The 21174-nt window shown below is 64.6% G+C and overlaps 3 protein-coding genes across 6 annotated transcripts in view; 1 reads left to right on the plus strand and 2 right to left on the minus strand.

The window, feature by feature from the left end:
- Positions 1-398: 398 nt before the first annotated feature.
- LOC311164437 (beta-1,3-galactosyltransferase 2-like) lies at positions 399-1391 on the minus strand (the record flags this gene model as incomplete). The annotated part of the gene is made up of 1 exon (XM_084223897.1): positions 399-1391. One exon carries the CDS (start codon positions 1389-1391, stop codon positions 399-401), a length of 993 nt encoding a protein of 330 aa, XP_084080023.1.
- Positions 1392-4339: 2948 nt separating this feature from the next.
- On the minus strand, positions 4340-8140 carry QTRT1 (queuine tRNA-ribosyltransferase catalytic subunit 1). Its single transcript, XM_084223954.1, has 10 exons — positions 7907-8140; positions 7749-7817; positions 7396-7534; positions 7216-7294; positions 6225-6340; positions 5364-5502; positions 5203-5278; positions 5011-5120; positions 4857-4941; positions 4340-4779 (listed from the first exon to the last, which is right to left on the minus strand). The coding sequence occupies exons 1-10, from the start codon at positions 8132-8134 to the stop codon at positions 4627-4629; spliced, it is 1194 nt and encodes a 397-aa protein (XP_084080080.1). The 5' UTR covers positions 8135-8140; the 3' UTR covers positions 4340-4626.
- Positions 8141-8960: 820 nt separating this feature from the next.
- The window catches only part of DNM2 (dynamin 2), a 29877-nt gene continuing 17663 nt past the window's right edge, over positions 8961-21174 (plus strand). For all 4 annotated transcript variants that reach the window (XR_014616861.1, XR_014616862.1, XM_084223941.1 and 1 more), the window contains exons 1-10: positions 8961-9199; positions 13179-13252; positions 14355-14504; positions 14618-14821; positions 15498-15596; positions 16017-16177; positions 16824-16966; positions 18398-18533; positions 19562-19629; positions 20093-20231. Coding sequence is in view for 2 of the 4 variants with exons in the window: in XM_084223941.1 (XP_084080067.1) it covers positions 9039-9199; positions 13179-13252; positions 14355-14504; positions 14618-14821; positions 15498-15596; positions 16017-16177; positions 16824-16966; positions 18398-18533; positions 19562-19629; positions 20093-20231 (1335 nt within the window). In the remaining 2 variants the exon portion in view is untranslated. The remainder of the gene's footprint in view (positions 9200-13178; positions 13253-14354; positions 14505-14617; positions 14822-15497; positions 15597-16016; positions 16178-16823; positions 16967-18397; positions 18534-19561; positions 19630-20092; positions 20232-21174) is intronic.

Here is a 21174-nt window from a genome sequence, read left to right on the forward strand (position 1 = left end):
GGATCCCAGTGACACCAGTGGATCCCAGCCACAGTCAGTGGATCCCAGTGACACTGAGAGATCCCAGCCACAGTCAGTGGATCCCTGCCACAGTCAGTGGATCCCAGTCACACCAGTGGACCCCAGCCATGCCAATGGATCCCAGCCACGCCAGTGGACCCCAGTCACACCAGTGGACTCCAGCCATGTCAGCAGCTCCCAGTTACAGTCAGTGGATCCCAGTGACACCAGTGGATCCCAGTGACACCAGCGGACCCCAGTGACACCAGTGGATCCCAGCCACACCAGTGGATCCCAGTCACGCCAGCGGACCCCAGTGACACCAGTGTATCCCAGTGACACCAGCGGACCCCAGCCACGCCAGCAGCTCCCAGCCCCAGCCCCAGCGTGTCCCCGGCCTAGGGACACTTGGCCGAGGCGTTGCGGAAGTGCGGCCAGAGCCGCAGCAGCTCCTGGGGCCCGTAGTGGTGCACCATGGCCAGGCGCGAGAAGCGGCAGCGCTCGTAGTCCAGCCGGTACATGGTGAAGGCGCCGGGCGGCGGCTCGGTCACCGGCACGCCCAGCGCGTGCAGGCAGATGCCCACGAAGGCGTCCTCCATGTTGATGAGGGGCAGCGTCTGCGCCACGGCGAAGACGCGCAGCGCCAGGTCCGCCGAGAGCACGTAGCCGGGCCCGCCGCAGTAGGGCGGGTAGGTGTCGTTGGGGTACACCTCCCGCGGCACGAACCACTTGTAGGCGCGGTTCCGCAGCGGCCCGGTCCGGCGGTACACGTAGCCCGTCAGGAAGTCCCTCCTGGGCGGCCGCAGCAGCCCCGCCAGGTACTCCAGGTTGAGGAAGACGTCGTGGTCGGCCTTCATCACGTAGCTGGCGTTGGGGCAGAAGCGGCTCACCCACTCCAGGCCCATCAGCGTCTTGAGCGTCAGGTTGTTGTAGGTGTCCAGGAAGTCCTGCTGCAGCAGGTCGCCGTGCAGCTCGTCCTCCTCCTGCAGCACGGGGCGCAGCTCGGCGCCGAAGACGGGGTGCACGCCCAGCAGGAAGAGCCGCAGCACCGTCAGCCCCGGCACGGCGCTCTCGTCGCCCCAGGTGCGGCGCACGGCGTCCCGCGCCGCCAGGTCGGCCGGGGCCGTCACCACCAGCAGCACCAGGAACGGCGCCCGCTCCCGGCACTTGTCGGGGTGGTTCAGCAGGAAGCGGTAGGGGTACGGGTAGGGCGGCTGCAGCGGGTGCCGCGTGGGCCGCGGGGGCTCGGTGGCGTTGGCGGGGCGAGCAGCGGGGCCGGGGGCGGCCGTGGCGCCGGGAGGGGGCGGCGGGCGCCGGGCGTGCAGGGCCAGCAGCGTCAGCGCCGCCGCCGCCGGCAGCAGCAGCAGGCGGCAGCTCGGGGGGAGCTTCATGGCTGGCCTGTGGGGCGGGAGAGGGGCTGGGGTGGGCTCGGGCTGGCAGCGCGGACCCCGGCACCGGGATCCTGCTGGGCACCCCGGTCCTGCTGGGCACCCCGGTCCTGCTGGGCACCCCAATCCTGCTGGGAATCCCAAATCCTGCTGGGCATCCCAAATCCTGCTGGGCACCCCAGTCCTGCTGGGCATCCCAGTCCTGCTGGGCATCCCAATCCTGCTGGGAATCCCAAATCCTGCTGGGCACCCCAGTCCTGCTGGGCATCCCAGTCCTGCTGGGCACCCCAATCCTGCTGGGAATCCCAATCCTGCTGGGCACCCCAGTCCTGCTGGGCATCCCAGTCCTGCTGGGCACCCCAGTCCTGCTGGGAATCCCAAATCCTGCTGGGAATCCCAAATCCTGCTGGGCACCCCAATCCTGCTGGGCATCCCAAATCCTGCTGGGCACTCCAGTCCTGCTGGGCACCCCAATCCTGCTGGGCACCCCAGTCCTGCTGGGCACCCCAGTCCTGCTGGGCATCCCAAATCCTGCTGGGCACCCCAGTCCTGCTGGGCCCAAGTCCTGGCACTCAAATCTACTGGCACTGGGATCCCACCCAGCTCCCACTCCCTGAGCATCCCAATCCCACCGGCACCCCAATCCCACCCAGATCCCATCCCTGTGCACCCCAGTCCCACTGGCACCAAGATCCCACCCAGATCCCACTCCCTGTGCTCCCCAATCCCACCCAGATCCTGCTCCCTGTGCACCCCAATCCCACCCAGATCCCATCCCTGTGCACCCCAACCCAGATCCAGCTCCCCCCGCACCTCTCCCCACTCCTGTATCCCCCCCCCGTGCCCCCTCCCCACCCCTGTTTCTCCCCGTGCCCCCTCCCCACTCCTGTATCCCCCCCCCCGTGCCCCCTCCCCACTCCAGGCCCCCCCCGCGCCCCCTCCCCACTCCTGTATCCCCCCCCCCCCCCGCGCCCCCTCCCCACTCCGTTTCCCCCTCTCCCCCCCATTCCGGGTCCTGATAAGGCTCCGGACGTGATAAGGGCGGGAGGCGCCGCCCGGGGCCCACCAGTTCCACCAGTCTGACCAGTTTGGGGTCTCGGGGGAGCCCTGGGGGTCCCGGGGCTGAGTCCAGCTCTGCCCAGTTCATCCCAGTTCACCCTGGCTTTGCCACACCACCTTTCCCAGTTGCTCCCAGTTTGCCCAGCTGCTGCTCCCAACCCTTTCCAGTTCCCTCAGCCTTTCCCAGTGGCTCCCAGTTAACCCCAGGGGCTGCTCCCAGCCCTTCCCAGTCCCTCCCAGTGGCTCCCAGTGTCTCCCAGTTAACCCCAGGTGCTGCTCCCAGTCTTTTCCAGGAACTGGGCAGGAATGTGAGAGTCCCTCGATGTCACCTGGCTGCACGCCAGGTAGGGTGGGACAGAGGGACAAAGGGACAAAGGGACAGAGGGACAAAGGGACAGAGGGACAAAGGGCACCCCTCGCTGCCGGGAACGAGGAACAGCATCCCTGGGAACCCTCCTGCACTGGGACAGCCCAGTGCCTCCCAGTGAACCCAGTGCCTCCCAGTGAACCCAGTGCCTCCCAGCTAACCCAGTGCCTCCCAGTGAACCCAGTGCCTCCCAGCTAACCCAGTGCCTCCCAGTTAACCCCAGGGCTGCTCCCAGCCCTTCCCAGTGTGTTCCAGTGCCTCCCAGTGTGTCCCAGTGACTCCTAGTATGTCCCAGTGCCTCCCAGTGTGTCCCAGTGCCTCCCAGTTAACCCCAGGTGCTGCTCACAGCTCTTCCCAGTGCCTCCCAGTGTGTCCCAGTGCCCCCCAGTTAACCCCAGGTGCTGCTCCCAGCTCTTCCCATTGTGTCACAGCCATTCCTGGTGGCTCTCAGCGCTTCCCCAGTTCTCCCAGTTGCTCTTGGTGGCTCCCAGTTAATTTCAGGCACTACTCCCAGCCCTTCCCAGTGCTCCCAGTGGTTCCCAGTTGTGTCCCAGTCACTCACAGTGGCTCCCAGTGCTCCCGGTTAACTCCAGGCACAGCTCCTAGTGCTCCCAGTATGTCCCAGTCACTCACAGTGACTCCCAGTTAACTCCAGGCACAGCTCCCTGTGCTCCCAGTGCTCCCAGTTGCAGCTTCCAGTGCTCCCAGTAACTCCCAGTTGTGTCCCAGTCACTCACAGTGGCTCCCGGTTAGCTCCAGGTGCAGTTCCCCGTGCTCCCAGTGCTCCCAGTATGTCCCAGTCACTCCCAGTGTCCCGCCCGCGGCGCCTCTGTGGCCGCGGTGCCCGGCAGGGGCAGAAATGTGCGGGCAGCGCTGACGCAGGTGCCACACCCAGCCCGGGCCACGCCCCCCGGCCACACCCAGCCCTCCTCAAACTTCCTCCTGCGGCCACGGTGCCACCGAGCAGGTGTGACCATGGCCAGGTGTCACCATGGCCACGCAGGTGTCACTGTGCAGGTGTCACCATGGCCACGCAGGTGTCATTGTCCAGGTGTGACCATGGCCAGGTGTGACCATGGCCACGCAGGTGTCACTGTGCAGGTGTCACCATGGCCACGCAGGTGTCACTGTGCAGGTGTCACCATGGCCAGGTGTCACCATGGCCACGCAGGTGTCACTGTGCAGGTGTCACCATGGCCACGCAGGTGTCATTGTCCAGGTGTGACCATGGCCAGGTGTGACCATGGCCAGGTGTGACCGTGGCCAGGCAGGTGTCACGGAACAGGTGACATGGACACCCTGGACTCAGCCCCATTTTAGCCCTCCCAGCCCCATTTAGGGTCCCCCCAGCCCCATTTAGGTCCCCCAGCCCCATTCAGGACCCCCAGCCCCATTTAGGGACCCCCAGCCCCATTTAGGACCCCCCCCGCCCCATTTAGGGTCCCCCCAACCCCATTTAGGGACCCCCAGCCCCACTTAGAACCACGTGAACCATTTCCCTTCTAAACTCTTTTATTTCCCACCCTTTAAAAACCCCAAAATAGTAAAAAAACGAACCAAAAAAATGTATAAAAATATATGGGGGGAAGAGCAAGGGGATGCCTGGGAAGTGGGGGGGTTCCCCAGGGATTAGGGGGGCTCCCCAGGATTCCCAGGGGGGTTCCCCAGGGATCAGGGGGGTTCCCCGGGATTCCCAGGGGGGTCCCCAGGATTCCCACTGGGGTGTCCCATGGATCAGGGGGGTTCCCCAGGATTCCCAGGGGGTTCCCCGGGATTCCCAGGGGGGTTCCCCGGGATTCCCAGGGGTTCCCCTCAGCCCAGGGTGATCCCCACAGACTCCAGGGCCTCCCGAGCCCAGGCTGGGGGCCCCCCCCGCCCCCCGTACATGGTGTCCATGAACTCCCGCACGAACTCGGGGAAGCGCTGCCGCAGGATGCTGTCCCTGATGGAGCCCATCAGCTTCATCTGGGGGGCACCCGGGGGTCAGAGGGCTGGGGAGACCCCCGAGACCCCCCTGGGGCCCCCCAAGCCCCCCGCCCCACCTGGTAGGCGATGTTGTGCAGGGTGAGCAGGTGCAGCGCGGCCGTGTTGGAGCGCAGCAGCGCGTGCAGGTACGCCCGGGAGTGCCTGGGGGAATTTGGGGGGTCAGCCCCACCTCGGGGACCCCCGGGGCCCTCCCCAGAGCCCCCCGCCCACCTCTGGCACGTGGGGCAGCCGCAGTCGGCGTCGATGGGGCGGAAATCTTTGGCGAATTGCTGATTCTTCAGCTGCAGGGACCCCCAGGGCACCAGGGCGGAACCGAAACGCTGCGGGGGGAGCAGGCAGGGTTACGGGGGTCCCCCAAACCCCGGGCAGGGGTCCCCAAACCCCCCCCCGGGCCCCCCTTACCGCCGTGCGGGTGGGGAACACGCAGTCGAACATGTCACAGCCCAGCGCGACGCAGACCACCAGGTCGGTGGCATAGCTGGGGGGCGAATTGGGGGTGACTCCGGGGGTCTCCCCCGGCCCGGCCGGCTCTGGGGGGGCTCTGAGGGGACCCCCGGACTCACCCCACGCCCATGAGGTAGCGGGGCTTGTCCCGGGGCAGGTGCTCGGTGCTCAGCTTCACCGTGCGCCAGAACTGCGCCTTGGCCTCGCCGCCGCTCAGGCCCCCGATGGCAAAGCCGGGCACGTCCCGCTGGGTCATGGCTGGGGGGGGCGTGGAGACCCCCGGGACCCCCAGGTCAGCCCCGGACCAACCCCCGGGACCCCCGGGTCAGCCCCAGACCAACCCCCGGGACCCCCGGGTCAGCCCCGAGCCAACCCCCGGGTCACCCCCAGACCAACCTCCAGGACCCCTGGGTCACCCCTGAACCCCCCCGGGACCCCCAGGTCACCCCCAAGCCTCCCCCGGGTCACCCCTGATCCCCCCCAGGACCCCCGAGCCAATCCCTGGGACCCCCAGATCACACCTGAACCCCCCCAGGACCCCCGGGTCACCCCTGAACCCCTCAGGACCCCCGAGCCAACCCCCGGGACCCCCAGATCACATCTGAACCCCCCCAGGACCCCCAGGTCACCCCTGAACCCCCCAGGACCGCCACAGCTCCTCCCAAGCGGGGATGAGAATGAGGAGGAAAGCCCAGGGATGAGGGTGAGGATGGTGAGGAGAGTGAGGAAGGCCCGGGGATGGGGGTGAGGATGGTGAAGAAAATAAGGATGAGGATGGTGAGGAGAGTGAGAGTGATGAAGACCTGGGGATGGGGGTGAGGATGGTGAGGATGGTGAGGAAGGCCCGGGGATGAGGGTGAGGATGGCGAGGAAGGCCCGGGGATGGGGGTGAGGATGGCGAGGAAGGCCCGGGGATGAGGGTGAGGATGACGAGGATGGTGAGGAGGCTGAGGATGATGACGGGGAGGAGGAAGGCCCACCTCGGAGGCAGCGCAGGCGCAGCTCGGGGTCCAGCCCCCCCTGGACGATGGCGAAGAGCAGCTGCTGCCCCGGGCGGGCGTGGGCGGCCAGGCAGCGATCGAGCCAGCGCACCGACCTGGCATGGACCGGGCGGGGGTCCTGGGGGGCTGGGAGGGGGCTGGGGGGGCTGGAGAGGGGCTGGGGGGGGTGAGGGACTGGGGAGGGGGCTGGGGGGGCTGGGAGGGGGCTGGGGAGTCTCACAGGGGGGTCCCAGGAGGGTCAGGGGGCATCACAGGGGGGTCCCAGGACTGTCAAGGGGGTCCCAGGAGGGTCCCAGGATGGTCAGAGGGGTCTCAGGAAGATCGGGGGGGGTCTCAGGGGGGTCCCAGGACTGTCAAGGGGATCCCAGGGGGTTCAGGGGGGGGTCTCAGGGGGGTCCCAGGACTGTCAAGGGTGTCCCAGGGGGTCCCAGGGGGGTCAGAGGGGGTCTCAGGGGGGTCTCAGGGGGGTCCCAGGAGGGTCAGGGGGGTCCCAGCAGGGATCTCAGGAGGGTCTCGGGGGTCTGAGGACGATTGGGGGGGTCTCAGGGGGGTCCCAGGACTGTCAAGGGGATCCCAGGGGGTCCCAGGAGAATCAGAGGGGTTTCAGGGGGTCTCAGGAGGACCAGGGGGATCTTAGGGGGATTCCAGCAGGGATCTCGGGAGGGTCTCGGGGGGTCTGAGTAAGGTCAGGGGGGTCCCAGGAGGGTCAGGGGGTGTCTCAGAAGGGTCAGGGGGTGTCTCAGAGGGATTCCAGAACTGTCAAGGGGGTCCCAGGGGGTCTCAGGAGGGTCAGGGAGGGTCCCAGGGGGGTCAGGGGGTCCCAGGAGGGATCTCAGGGGGGTCTCAGGGGTCTGAGGACGATCAGGGGGATCTCAGGGGGGTCCCAGCAGGGTCAGGGGGTCCCAGCAGGGATCTCAGGGGGGTCTCAGGACGATCAGGGGGGTCTGGGGGGGGTCTCAGGGGGTCCCACCTGTGCATGGCCTCCTCGACGCGCGGCCCCGTCGTGGTGCTGCTCACGACATCGTCCAGCTGCATCACGATATCGGCCCCTGGGGGAGGGGAGGGGAGGATAGGGAGGGGGGGTCACCCCCGGCCTGCCCTCCCCGGGATTTGGGGGTCCCTCCCCCCGGATCGGGGGTCCCCCGCTCACCCAGCGCGTTCTGGATCTCCATGGATTTCTCGGGGCTCAGCAGGATCTGCTCCCCGCCGTGGGGGGGCTGGAACCGGACCCCCTCCTCCGACACCTCCGACAGCTCCAGCAGCGAAACCATCTGGAACCCCCCGCTATCCTGGGGGCACCCCAGAACGGGCGCTGGACCCCCAAAACCCCCCAGAACACCCCAAAAACACCCCGGGACCGGGCACAGCGGTGCCAGCCCCCCCCAGCTCGGGGGGGACACCCCTCCCAACCCTGGGTGCCCCCTCCCCGCCGGTCAGGGCGGCGCTGGGGGCGCCGCCCTCCCGGATTTGGGGTCCCGGAGGGCTCCGGTGCCCCCCGCTCACCGTCAGCAGGTTGTGGGGCCAGTCCATGAAGCCGTGCAGGCCCCCGGAGCGCCGCACCAGCTCCGAGCCCTGCGGGGAGGGCACAGAGCGGAGCTGGGAAGGCGGCCGGGAGCACGGGAAGCGGGCGGGGTGCCCCGGTGCCCCCCGGTGCCGCTCACCGGCCGCGTGCCCAGGTGGAAGGTGTTGCCCAGGCAGATGCGGCAGCCGAGCGCCGCCAGCTGCGCGGCCGTCAGGCCCTTGGCGGTGCCGCGGGTGCCCACGGGCATGAACACGGGGCAGGGCACGGTGCCGTGCGGCAGCCGCAGCTCCCCGGCCCGGGCGCGGCTCCGCCCGCACTCGGCCACGATCCGCAGCACCGGCACCGGGCCCGCCGCGGGCGCCGCCATCTTCGCCGCACGTGACCGGAAAAGGCGCGGCGTCGCCGCCGGAAGTGACCGTTACCACGGCAACGCGGGGGCCATGTTGGGCCTTGCGGGGATGGGGACGGGCCCAGCCCGGAGATGCCCGAAGCCCCCCAGGGATTGCCCAAATTCAGCAGAGACCCCTCCCAACCCCGACAGGGCAGGGAGCGGAGACAATTCCTGCTGGTTCTGGTCTCTGAGGGGTCCTCAGGCGGCTCCCGGGGGGTTCAAGCCCCGGGGCTTCGCTTCGGGACTGTCGTTCCCCGTGAGGGAACACAGGGCGCTCGACGGTCACGGGAGGGCCGCGGAACACCGGAACGACAGTGGGCAAGAAGGACTCGCTGACTGACGGCCGGCCGATTCACTGCGAGGGGGTTTTCTGTTCCCTCGGATTCCTTTCTCGGCTGCATTGGTCAGGCCCCTCGGAGTGCCGGGCGCGCTGTCTAACGGAAGGGAGGGCGGGGAGGCAGAGCGGGACGGGCTCCCGGGGCTGCGGCGTGGCTGCGCTCCCGAGGGAAGCTCTGTCCGCCAATTCAATGGCGGAACCGGTGAGGGGCGGGACCGCATCCCCGCCGCCTCAGCTGACACAGCAGAGCCACCTCCCATTGGCTGTGAGCGATGAGCGACGGCCGACAGACCAATAGAGAACGGGCTTGTCTTCCCGGTACCGCCCTTTCAGATGATTGACGGCTCCGTGCTCCTATCCGCTCTGCGCACTTTAGTGACGGGCGGCCCAGCCGGCCAATGGCGACGCGCGCTGCGGGAGCGGGGCGGGGCCGGCGGTGCCGGATGAGGAGACTCTGAGGGGAAGTTTGGCCGCCGCCGCCGCCGCGGGCCCCGTGAGGAGGAGCCGCCGCCGGGAGCGCGGGCCCGGCACCGCCGCGCCGCCATGGGCAACCGGGGCATGGAGGAGCTCATCCCGCTGGTCAACAAGCTGCAAGACGCCTTCAGCTCCATCGGGCAGAGCTGCCACCTCGACCTGCCGCAGATCGCCGTGGTGGGCGGGCAGAGCGCCGGCAAGAGCTCGGTGCTCGAGAACTTCGTGGGCCGGTGAGCGGCGGCGGCGGCGGCAGCGGCGGGGAGGGCGGCGGCGGGCCGGGACGGCGGCGGGAGCGGCGGGCGGCGCCACGGGCGTAGGGAGCGTTCGGGAATAGCGGCGGCGTAAGGGCGCGGCCGGCGGTGCCGGGCCCGCGCTGCGCCAGCGGCGTACGCGCCGCGCAAACGGCGTAAGGGCCGCGCAAACGGCGGCGGGGCCGGAGCGCGGCGGGGCCCGGGCGGCTCCGAACGGGAGGGGCTCGGTGCGGGGCGGGGCGGGGAGGGGGGTTCGGGTCACGGCGGTCAAACGCGATGGGAGCCGGGGTTCCGGAAGGGTTCCGTGGGCTCCCCGGTTTTCGCTGCTGGGTGCCGGTCCCGTGCCTGGAGCAGCCGCACCGGACGGTGCCCGGGCTCCCCAGCCCGGGGTTCCTCGGGAATGCTGAGTGATGTGGGCCTTCCTCCCCACCACCATCATCATCCTCGGCGCGGGGCTGCGCCCCGGAGATAGCAGCGGTGCTGGGATGGGCCCGGGAGCCGAGCGTGGCCGCGCCGATAACGGGGAGCGGGGCTCGCCGCCCTCCCGGGCAGGGCACAGGGGTCATCCCGGAAAGGCACCGAAATCCCCGGAGGAGCTGCCCCGGCCTTTCGCCTTTGTGCGCATCAGCCGCTCGCCCCGGCCGTGCCCAGCCGGTTCCTGCCGTGCCCGGCCGGTTCCTGCCGTGCCCGGCCGGTTCCTGCCGGCTGCCGCGTCCCCTCCTGCGCCTCGGTGCGGGGCTGTCACTTCCTGAAGCACCGGGGCACCGGCAGGAGCCTCCTTCCCCCGGTGTCGCTCCATCCCGCTCTCCCCTCAGCCTCTGCGTTCCCGAAATTCCCAGCCACGTGGTTTTCCCGCTGTTTCAGGCTGGTTTGGACATCCCTTCCTCCGTGGAAATGCCCCGTCGGGAGCTCCAGGGGGCTTTGCTTTCTCCACTGGATCCCAGTCCAGGCTGGGATCCATCACTTTTCCCTTCTGTCCCAGTGCAGGCCAGATTCCCAGCCTGGATTTGAGCTTTTCCAGCAGTCTGGATGGAATGGTGGGGTTATTCCCCATCCTGAATTCCTGGGAATTCCGGCAGCCTTTAATTATGGCACTGCTGGGAAGCCACCCCTGATAATTAAACCCCTTTGTGTCACAGCCGGATCCATCCATCCGGGCATCCTTCCCCACCTCGCCGTGCAGCTTGTGCTAATTAGGGTTAATTACACCCCAGGGGCGTCCTTGGGAATGGGATGGTGAGGAATGCTGTCCTTCCCAGCTTTTAGGGGCAGTTCTGGGGCTCCCACCCCGAACGGGGGCTGGGGTTTTTCCTCTGGATCTCGAATTCCAGCTGGGCTGAGCCGGGGCCTCGAGGCTGTTCCCGCTGTCCCAACGATCTGCACGGATCCATCACGGATCCATCGAGCCAGCCTCGGAAACTGCCCCTGGGGGGTGGCTTCTCTCGATTTTTGCAGCTGTTGGAGCTTTGGCTGGGTTTTTCTGAGCCCCCAGGAAGCCCTGGATCCGTGTTGGGGCCGTTTCTGTGGGTTTGGTACCCCTCAGAATACATGGGGAGATAATCCTGGGGTGCCCAGAATCCTCTGGAGAGACCTGGGATTGGGCTGGGAGCGCTCTAAATCCATGGCTCAGCCTGAGTGGGCTGGAATTGCGCCCTAGGGAAGGGCCTGGCCTCGCTGGGACCTCCGTGGGGGGATTGGCACGGGTGGTGAGGGGCCTGGAGCGCCTCAATCCCTGGATTGAGCGGGAGAAGCACCGAGGGAACGACCTGGGATTGTCCCCCGGGTTCTCTGTGGCCCCAACATCCCTCTTGGAGCCCTGTCCCGGCCCCCTCTGACAAATCCCGGAGCTGTCTCTGGCCTGGGGGACAATGGAGCCCTTGTCCCCCGGGGGTGGGGACAATCCCTGCCCTCAATGGGGCATTATGTGCCCAAGGGAAGGCCAGGGCTCACCCCGGGCTGGGGATCCTTGTCCTGCCTCAGGAGCGTCCCCCAAAACGCCTCGGGGAGCCCCGAGTGGGGCTGAGCCCCGGGTGGGGGATCAGCGGGGTTTGGGGACAGAGGGAGAGGGCAGCGAGCCGTCCTGAGGGATTGGCTACGAGGGGCTGCTGGGGCTGGGGGTGTCGGGGGTAAATCTGGGGGGTTTGCCTTGGTGGGGTGGGTTTGGTGGGAGCTGTGGCCAGAGGAACCCAGGGAATTCCGTCAGCAATGGGAAGGGGATCGTTCAGGGTGAGGTGGAACCGGGGTTGGGTGTTTTGGAAACGTGCCCAGGTGTTTCCCCAGGGATTTTCTTGGCATTGGGAAGTTCCCACCGCACTCCCCCACCCTGAGACCTTCGACCCTTTGTCCCTTTGCTGGCCCCGGTCACACCTGAGCCCAGGTGGGAGGCGGCAGGATCCGGGCAGTGACGTCCTGGGGCTCCTTCTGACGTCGCGGCGGGGCTCAGATCCTGCCGAGCCGGACACGGGGACACGGGGACACGGAGCTGGGTGGCACCTGCCGCCCCTCCTTGTCCTTCCCGGAGTCCCCTCCTTCCCCTCGGCCTCTGTGACCTCCGGCTGAGGGAGCCGGGAGTGCCGGGGGGGCTGGGACAGGGGGATCACCTGGATTCCCCTGGGATGGGACAAGGGGATCACCTGGATTCCCCTGGGATGGGACAAGGGGATCACCTGGATTCCCCTGGGATGGGGGTGGGACAGGGGGATCACCTGGATTCCCCTGGGATCAGGGCTGGGGATCACCTGGATTCCCCTGGGATGGGACAAGGGGATCACCTGGATTCCCCCAGGATGGGACAAGGGGATCACCTGGATTCCCCCAGGATCAGGGCTGGGAGTCACCTGGATTCCCATGGGATCAGGGCTGGGACAAGGGGATCACCTGGATTCCCCTGGGATGGGGCTGGGACAAAGGGATCACCTGGATTCCCCTGGGATGGGGGGGGACAAGGAGATCACCTGGATTCCCCTGGGATGGGGGCTGGGAGCTGGGGATCACCTGGATTCCCCTGGGATGGGGGCTGGGAGCTGGGGATCACCTGGATTCCCCCAGGATCAGGGCTGGGACAAAGGGATCACCTGGATTCCCCTGGGATGGGAGCTGGGACAAGGGGATCACCTGGATTCCCCTGGGATCAGGGCTGGGACAAGGGGATCACCTGGATTCCCCTGGGATGGGGGTGGGACAAGGGGATCACCTGGATTCCCCCAGGATCAGGGCTGGGACAAGGAGGGAGCAGCAGGGCCAGAGGTGTTGGACCCCACTCTGTGGGAATCACCCTGGGCCAAACATTCCCGTGTGGATCGACCTTCCCGCTGGGCTCAGCGGGGCCAGGGGGCAGCCGGGGCCTCCCCGAGCTCCGCTGCACCTTTCCCCTCGCCGGGAGCTGCCCGGGGCTGTCCCGGGGCTGTCCCGGGGCTGTCCCGGTCGGGCTCTTCCCGCCGGACCCGTCCTCCCGGTTGGGCAGGAAGTGCATTTCCGGGCTGTCACCCCGGCTCCGGGACGGGGCTCGGGCCGTGCCGGGACGGCTCCGGGCTGTGCCGGGGTGACACCGTCAGGGTGACACCGTCAGGGTGACACCGTCAGGGTGTTGTTGTTGGCACTGCCGTGACGCCCCGGCCGGGCAGTTCCCGTCAGAGCCGCTCCCAGGCAGTTATCGCTCCCTGCCCGTTCCCAGCAGGCACTTCCCGGTCCCGTTCCCGCTGCCTCTGCTCGGGAAAGGGGTGGTGACAGCCCCAGCCCGAATCTGCCCTTGGAGCACCACCTTTTCCAGGCAGGATTCTCCCATAAAAATCTCGGGGCACTGAGGGCAGAAGAATTCCGTGTGGATTTCCTGATTTCCTTGGGGATCTGTTCTCCCCCAGGAGAGCAGGGATGGATCCCGTGCGTTCCCAGCCCTCTCCCAGTGCAGGAACAATCAACCATTAATTCCCTTATTGACCCATCCTTTCATCCCTTGCAGGGATTTCCTTCCCCGTGGCTCTGGGATCGTCACTCGCCGGCCTCTCATCCTGCAGCTCATCTTCTCCAAGACGGGTACGGGGCTGGAGAGCCGGGGACGAGTTCCCCGGGGGTGTGCGGGCTGCAGCCCTCCCCACGCTGCCAGAATCCCCCTCTTATCCGTGAGGAATGCGGGGGAGAGCTCAGGGAAGGCCTGGGAGCGCTGGGGAGGCCGCAGCAATGCCCGGGAAGGCTGAGCTGGGCCCGGGGGTGGCTCGCTCTCCCAGCCAGGTTTCCGTGGTTACCATCAGCCATCCCGATACCCGGGCAGAATTCCTCGGTGCCCTTCACCTTGAGCGGCCTGGCTCTCCTCCTGCCAGGAAATCCCGGGGTTTGGGTGAATCCCAGAGGCCCTGGTGACCTCCTGGGAGCTGAGGGAGGGTTGGGAAGAGCTGGTCTGGGGCCGTGGGAGGGTTGATGAGGGCTCTGAGGGCTGAGGGCTGAGGTGTCTGGGATGATTCCAGCCCTGGCAGCGCCGAGGTTTCCGCTCTGCCCACGCTGAGGGAAGGAGGAAGGAAGTTGCACCATCCCAGCAGCCGCAGCGTGGCCCCACAGCTGCTGAAATCCCTTTTTTGGGGGCAGATGGGGATCCAGAGGGGCTCCTGGGTGTCCTGCAGCCCCTTCTCGGGGTCCTGCAGCCCCTTCTCGGGGTCCTGCAGCCCCTCCTGGGTGTCCTGCAGCCCCTCCTGGGTCTCCTGAGCCCCTCCTGGGTGTCCTGCAGCCCCTCCTCGGGGTCCTGCAGCCCCTTCCCCATATCCTACAGCCTCTCCTGGGTGTCCTGCAGCCCCTTCCCCATGTCCTGCAGCCCCTCCTGGGTGTCCTGCAGCCCCTTCCCCATATCCTGCAGCCCCTTCCCCATATCCTGCAGCCCCTTCCCCACGTCCTGCAGCCCCTTCCCCATGTTCTGCAGCCCCTTCCCCATGTTCTGCAGCCCCTTCCCCATGTTCTGCAGCCCCTCCTGGGTGTCCTGCAGCCCCTTCCCCACATCCTGCAGCCCCTTCCCCACATCCTGCAGCCCCTTTCCCACGTCCTGCAGCCCCTTCCCCCCATTCCCCACACATCCCCCCAGATCCCCCTGCCCTGCTCCTCCCCATCCCACAGAACATTCCCCGTTTTCCACACTCCCAATCCCTCCCAGAATATGCCGAGTTCCTGCACTGCAAATCCAAGAAGTTCACGGATTTCGACGAGGTGCGGCAGGAGATCGAGGCGGAGACCGACCGGGTGACGGGCACCAACAAGGGCATCTCCCCCGTGCCCATCAACCTGCGTGTGTACTCCCCTCACGGTGAGGGTCAGCCCCGAAATCCGGGGGGATCCGGGCGTTCCGGGGCCCTGCGGGGGCGACCCCCCGGGAATCCCGGAGGGATCCCCCCCCTGAGCCCGCCCGTGTCCCCCCAGTGCTGAACCTGACCCTGATCGACCTGCCGGGGATCACCAAGGTGCCGGTGGGGGATCAGCCGCAGGACATCGAGTTCCAGATCCGGGACATGATCCTGCAGTTCATCAGCAGGGAGAGCAGCCTCATCCTGGCCGTCACGCCGGCCAACATGGACCTGGCCAACTCGGACGCGCTCAAGATGGCCAAGGAGGTGGATCCGCAGGGTAAGGGGGTGGGCAGCGCTTCCTCCTGCTCCTCTTCCTCCTCTCCTCACCCTCCTCGTGCTCCTGCTCTCATCCTCTTCGTCCTCCTCACCCTCCTCGTGCTCCTGCTCTCATCCTCTTCATCCTCCTGCTCTCATCCTCTTCATCCTCCTTCTCCTCATCCTCTTTGTCCTCCTTCTCTTCATCCTCTTAGTCTTCCTTCTCCTCATGCTCCTCGTCCTCCTGCTCTCATCCTCTTCATCCTCCTGCTCTCATCCTCCTTGTCCTCCTCATCCTTTTCGTCCTCCTGCTCTCATCCTCTTCATCCTCCTCATCCTCTTCATCCTCCTGCTCTTATCTTCCTCGTCCTCCTGCTCTCATCCTCTTCATCCTCCTCATCCTCTTCATCCTCCTGCTCTCATCCTCTTTGTCCTCCTTTTCCTCATCGTCTTTGTTCTCCTTCTCCTCATCCTCTTCGTCCTCCTGCTCTCATTCTCTTCATCCTCCTTCTCCTCATTCTCTTCATTCTCCTGCTCTCTTCCTCTTCATCCTCCTTCTCATGCTCCATCCTCATCCTCATCCTCATCCTCATCCTCATCCTCATCCTCATCCTCATCCTCATCCTCTCCTGTCTGTCTGTCCCGTGGTCCTGGCTGTGCCTGGCTGGGGTTCACTGGGGTCACCCCTGTCCCCCCAGGCCTGCGGACCATCGGGGTCATCACCAAGCTGGACCTGATGGACGAAGGCACCGACGCCCGGGACGTGCTGGAGAACAAACTGCTGCCCCTGCGGAGAGGTGCGTGTGCCCGTGTCCCTGGGGCCACTCTGAGTGTCCCCCGTGTCCCCTGGGGCCACTCTGTGTGTCCCCTGTGTCCCCTCGGGCCACTCTGTGTGTCCCCTCGAGTCACTCTGAGTGTCCCCCGTGTCCCCTCGGGCCACTCTGTGTGTCCCCTGTGTCCCCCCTGTCCCCATTGTCCCCCCTGCCCTGTATCCCCCCTGTCCCCAGTGTCCCCCCTGCCCTGTGTCCCCTGTATCCCCAGTGTCCCCCTTATCCTCATTGTCCCCCTTGCCCTGTGTCCCCTGTATCCCCCCTGTCCCCAGTGTCCCCCGTGCCCTCCGTGTCCCCTGCCCTGTGTCCCCTGTATCCCCCCGTCCCCCAGTGTCCCCCTGCCCTCCGTGTCCCCGTGCCGGTGCCAGGCTGTCCCCTGTGTGCCAGGCTACATCGGGGTGGTGAACCGCAGCCAGAAGGACATCGATGGCAAGAAGGACATCCGGGCGGCGCTGGCGGCCGAGCGCAAGTTCTTCCTGTCACACCCGGCCTACCGGCACATGGCCGAGCGCATGGGCACGCCGCACCTGCAGAGGGTGCTCAACCAGGTGGGGAAACGGGGATTCTGGGGTGGGACGGACCCTTCCTGCCCCTTCCCACCTGGAAACGGGGAATTTCGGGGTGGGACAGACCCTTCCTGTTCATTCCCACCTGGAAACGGGGATTCTGGGGTGGGACGGACCCTTCCTGCCCGGCCCTGCCGGGGAAATGGGGATTTCGGGCTGGGACAGACCCTTCCTGCCCCTTCCCACCCAGCCCTGCCGGGGAAACGGGGATTTCGGGGTGGGACAGACCCTTCCCACCTGAAAATGGGGAATTTCGGGCTGGGACAGACCCTTCCTGCCTGGAAACGGGGATTCTGGGGTGGGACGGACCCTTCCTGCCCCTTCCCACCTGGAAATGGGAATTTCGGGGTGGGGCAGACCCTTCCGGCCCCTTCCCACCTGGAAACGGGGAATTTCGGGGTGGGACAGACCCTTCCCACTTGGAAATGGGAAATTTTCCAGGTGGGACAGCCCCTTCCTGCCCATTCCCACCTGGAAAAGGGGAATTTTCGGGGTGGACAGGAGTTTTCTGGGTGGGACAGCCCCTTCCCACCTGGAAAAGGGGAAATTTCGGGGTGGGACAGCCCTTCCCGCCTGGCCAGGCGGAATTTTCCGGGCTCCCGGCTGAGTCCTCGCCCTCCCCTGGCAGCAACTGACCAACCACATCCGGGAGACGCTGCCCTCGCTGCGCAGCAAGCTGCAGAGCCAGCTGCTGTCCCTGGAGAAGGAGGTGGAGGAGTACAAGAACTTCCGTCCCGACGATCCCGCCCGGAAAACCAAAGCCTTGCTGCAGTGGGTTCCTCCCTCCCGGCGGGAAATCCCGGTGGGATCCGTCCATCCCGGCCGGGAGTGTGGCTCTGGGCTCGGGGAAGAGCTGGGATTGCTGTCCCTGCTGGGGGAGGGATGGGGAGCTCCTCTCCTGGAGCATCCCTGGGGGCTCCGTGGGCTCAGTGCCTCCCTGATCCTCCCACACCTCAGGAAAAGTGGGGTTTGTGCTTCTCCCACACCCCAGGAAAAGTGGGGTTTGTAGTTATCCCACATCTCAGGAAAAGTGGGGTTTGCCTTTCTCCCCCACCCCAGGAAAAGTGGGGTTTGTGCTTCTCCCACCTCTCAGGAAAAGTGGGGTTTGCACTTCTCCCACACACCAGGAAAAGTGGGGTTTGTGCTTCTCCCACACCTCAGGAAAAGTGGGGTTTTGCTTCTCCCACCCCAGGAAAAGTGGGGTTTGTGCTTCTCCCACCCCTCAGGAAAAGTGGGGTTTGTAGTTATCCCTCCTCTCAAGAAAAGTGGGGTTTTGCTTCTCCCACCCCAGGAAAAGTGGGGTTTGTGCTTCTCCCACCCCTCAGGAAAAGTGGGGTTTGTGCTTCTCTCACACCCCAGGAAAAGTGGGGTTTGTGCTTCTCCCATACCCCAGGAAAAGTGGGGTTTGTGCTTCTCCCATACCCCAGGAAAAGTGGGGTTTGTGCTTTCCACACCCCAGGAAAAGTGGGGTTTGTAGTTATCCCACACCCCAGGAAAAGTGGGGTTTGTAGTTATCCCACACCTCAGGAAAAGTGGGGTTTGTGCTTCTCCTACCCCACGAAAAGTGGGGTTTGTGCTTTCCACACCCCAGGAAAAGTGGGGTTTGTGCTTCTCCCACACACCAGGAAAAGTGGGGTTTGTGCTTCTCCCACACCCCAGGAAAAGTGGGGTTTGCACTTCTCCCACCCCAGGAAAAGTGGGGTTTGTGCTTCTCCCACCCCCCAGGAAAAGTGGGGTTTTGCTTCTCCCACCCCAGGAAAAGTGGGGTTTGTGCTTCTCCCACCCCTCAGGAAAAGTGGGGTTTGTACTTCTCCTACCCCAGGAAAAGTGGGGTTTGTGCTTCTCTCCCACCCCAGGAAAATGGGGTTTGCACTTCCCCCACCCCAGGAAAATGGGGTTTGTGCTTTCCACACCCCAGGAAAAGTGGGGTTTGTACTTCTCCTACCCCAGGAAAAGTGGGGTTTGTGCTTTCCACACCCCAGGAAAAGTGGGGTTTGTAGTTATCCCACTCCTCAGGAAAAGTGGGGTTTGTGCTTCTCCCACACCCCAGGAAAAGTGGGGTTTGTGCTTTCCACACCCCAGGAAAAGTGGGGTTTGTGCTTCTCCCACCCCAGGAAAATGGGGTTTGCCCTTTCCCACCCCAGCAGGAACTGGGGAATTCCTGCTCCGGGAGCTCGCTCATTCCCGGTTTTCCTGCCCCAGGATGGTGCAGCAGTTCGGGGTGGACTTTGAGAAGAGGATTGAGGGCTCGGGAGACCAGGTGGACACCCTGGAGCTCTCGGGGGGCGCCAGGATCAACCGGATTTTCCACGAGAGATTCCCCTTTGAGCTCGTCAAGGTGAGCACTGGGGGGGTTTTCCAGCCCAAACCATCCCACGATCCCATAAAAATCCCCAAATTTGAGACGGGGGAAAAGGAGCAGCCCCTGCCTGGGGAGGCTGCAGGGATGGTCCATCCTGGATGGTCACTGTGGTGTGGGTCCTCTGTGGCTGCTGGACAGTGGGACTGGTTCCTGATTGAGTCCTGAGTCCTGATTTCTGATTGATTCCTGATTGATTCCTGATTCCTGATTGAGTCCTGAGTCCTGATTGAGTCCTGATTGAGTCCTGATTTCTGATTGATTCCTGATTCCTGATTGATTCCTGATTCCTGATTGAGTCCTGATTTCTGATTGATTCCTGATTCCTGATTGATTCCTGATTTCTGATTCCTGATTGAGTCCTGATTCCTAATTCCTGATTGATTCCTGACTCCTGATTGAGTCCTGACTCCTGATTGATTTCTGATTCCTGATTGATTTCTGATTCCTGATTCCTGATTGAGTCCTGATTCCTGATTGATTCCTGATTCCTGATTGATTTCTCATTTCTCATTTCTGATTCCTGATTGAGTCCTGATTCCTGATTGAGTCTTGATTTCTGGTTCCTTGTTCCTGGTTCCTGGTTCCTGATTGAGTCCTGATTGATTTCTGGTTTCCGATTCCTGATTGATTCCTGATTCCTTATTTTTGATTCCTGATTCCTTATTTTTGATTCCTGATTCCTTATTTTTGATTCCTGATTGATTCCTGATTGATTTCTGGTTTCCGATTCCTGATTGATTCCTGGTTCCTTATTTTTGACTCCTGATTCCTGATTGATTTCTGTTTCTTGGTTCCTGATTCCTGATTTTTGACTCCTGATTGATTTCTGTTTCCTGGTTCCTGACTCCTGATTTTTGACTCCTGATTGATTTCTGTTTCCTGATTCCTGATCCCCGATTGATCCCTGGTTGATTCCTGATTTTTGCTTGCTGGTTCATTATTTTGGATTCCTGATTTTGGATTCCTGATTCCCAATCCCCAATTCCCACTCCCTTTCCCGGCAGATGGAATTCGACGAGAAGGATTTGAGGCGGGAGATCAGCTACGCCATCAAGAACATCCACGGGGTCAGGCAAGTATCCCTCACAGATCCCTCCCTGCACACAGCTCCCACATTCCCAGACACAGCTGGGAAGGCTCTCCTGGAGGAGGGAATTGTTCTCCAGGAGCAGAACTGCTCCCTGGAGCAGGAGCCACCTCTGCCAGAGCTGGGAATCCCTCCCTGGGATCAGGGACTCCCTCCCTGGGATCAGGGAATTCCTCCCTGGGATCAGGGAATTCCTCCCTGGGATCAGGGAATCCCTGCCTAGGAGCAGGAGCCGCCTCTCCCAAAGCTGGGAATCCCTCCCTGGGATCAGGGAATCCTTTCCTGGGATCAGGGAATCCCTCCCTGGGAGCAGGAGCTGCCTCTCCCAAAGCTGGGAATCCCTCCCTGGGATGAGGGAGTCCCTCCCTGGGGTGGGCCACCGTCCCAGTCCCGTCCCAGTCCCATCCCAGTCCCGCTCTGATCCCCTTTTCCCTCTCCCGGGCTCCAGGACGGGGCTGTTCACGCCGGACCTGGCCTTCGAGGCCATCGTGAAGAAGCAGGTGGTGAAGCTGAAGGAGCCGTGCCTGAAATGCGTGGATTTGGTGATCCAGGAGCTCATCAACACCGTGCGCCAGTGCACCAGTAAGGTACTGGTCAGCCCAGGGGGACTGGGAGGGACTGGTCAGCCCAGGGAGACTGGGAGGGACTGGTCAGCCCAGGGAGACTGGGGGCACTGGTCAGCCCAGGGACACTGGGGGGGACTGGTCAGCCCAGGGGGACTGGGAGGGACTGGTCAGCTGAGGGAGACTGGGAGGGACTGGTCAGCCCAGGGACAGTGACATACTGGTCAGCCCAGTGACACCAGTAAGGGATCTCTGTCTGGCACCATTCCTGCCCCATCCCTCCTGCAGGCGCCTCCCCCACCCAAAATTCCCCCACTGGTAAAATTTGGGCTCAAACTGGGCATTCCTGGGCCTGTCCCGGTGCTCCCTGGGACGGATCCTGATGGTGGGCCGGGGTTTTGGGGGTGCCCCCAGCCCACCCAGGTCCTGTGGGAGCAGCAGGAGTGGGAGCCCCCTCTGCAGCTCCTGGGGCAGGGGTTGGGTGGGGTTGGGTGGGATTGGGTGGGGTTGGGTGGGACTGGGTGGGATTGGGTGGGGTTTGGTGGGGTTGGGTGGGGTTTGGTGGGATTGGGTGGGGTTTGGGTGGGGTTTGGTGGGGTTTGGTGGGATTGGGTGGGGTTTGGTGGGATTGGGTGGGGTTTGCTGGGGTTTGGTGGGGTTTGGTGGGATTGGGTGGGGTTTGGTGGGATTGGGTGGGGTTTGCTGGGGTTTGGTGGGTTTGGGTGGGGTTTGGGTGGGATTGGGTGGGGTTTGCTGGTGTTTGCTGGGGTTCAGGTGGGATTGGGTGAGGTTTGCTGGCGTTTGCTGGTGTTTGCTGGGCTTTGTTGGGGTTGGGTGAGGTTTGGTGGGATTGGGTGGGGTTTGCTGGCGTTTGCTGGGGTTCAGGTGGGATTGGGTGAGGTTTGTTGGGGTTCAGGTGGGATTGGGTGAGGTTTGCTGGCGTTTGCCGGCGTTTGCTGGGGTTTGG

This window comes from Fringilla coelebs (assembly GCF_963513975.1).
Source record: "Fringilla coelebs genome assembly, chromosome: 32".
Classification (NCBI taxonomy): Eukaryota; Metazoa; Chordata; class Aves; order Passeriformes; family Fringillidae; genus Fringilla; species Fringilla coelebs.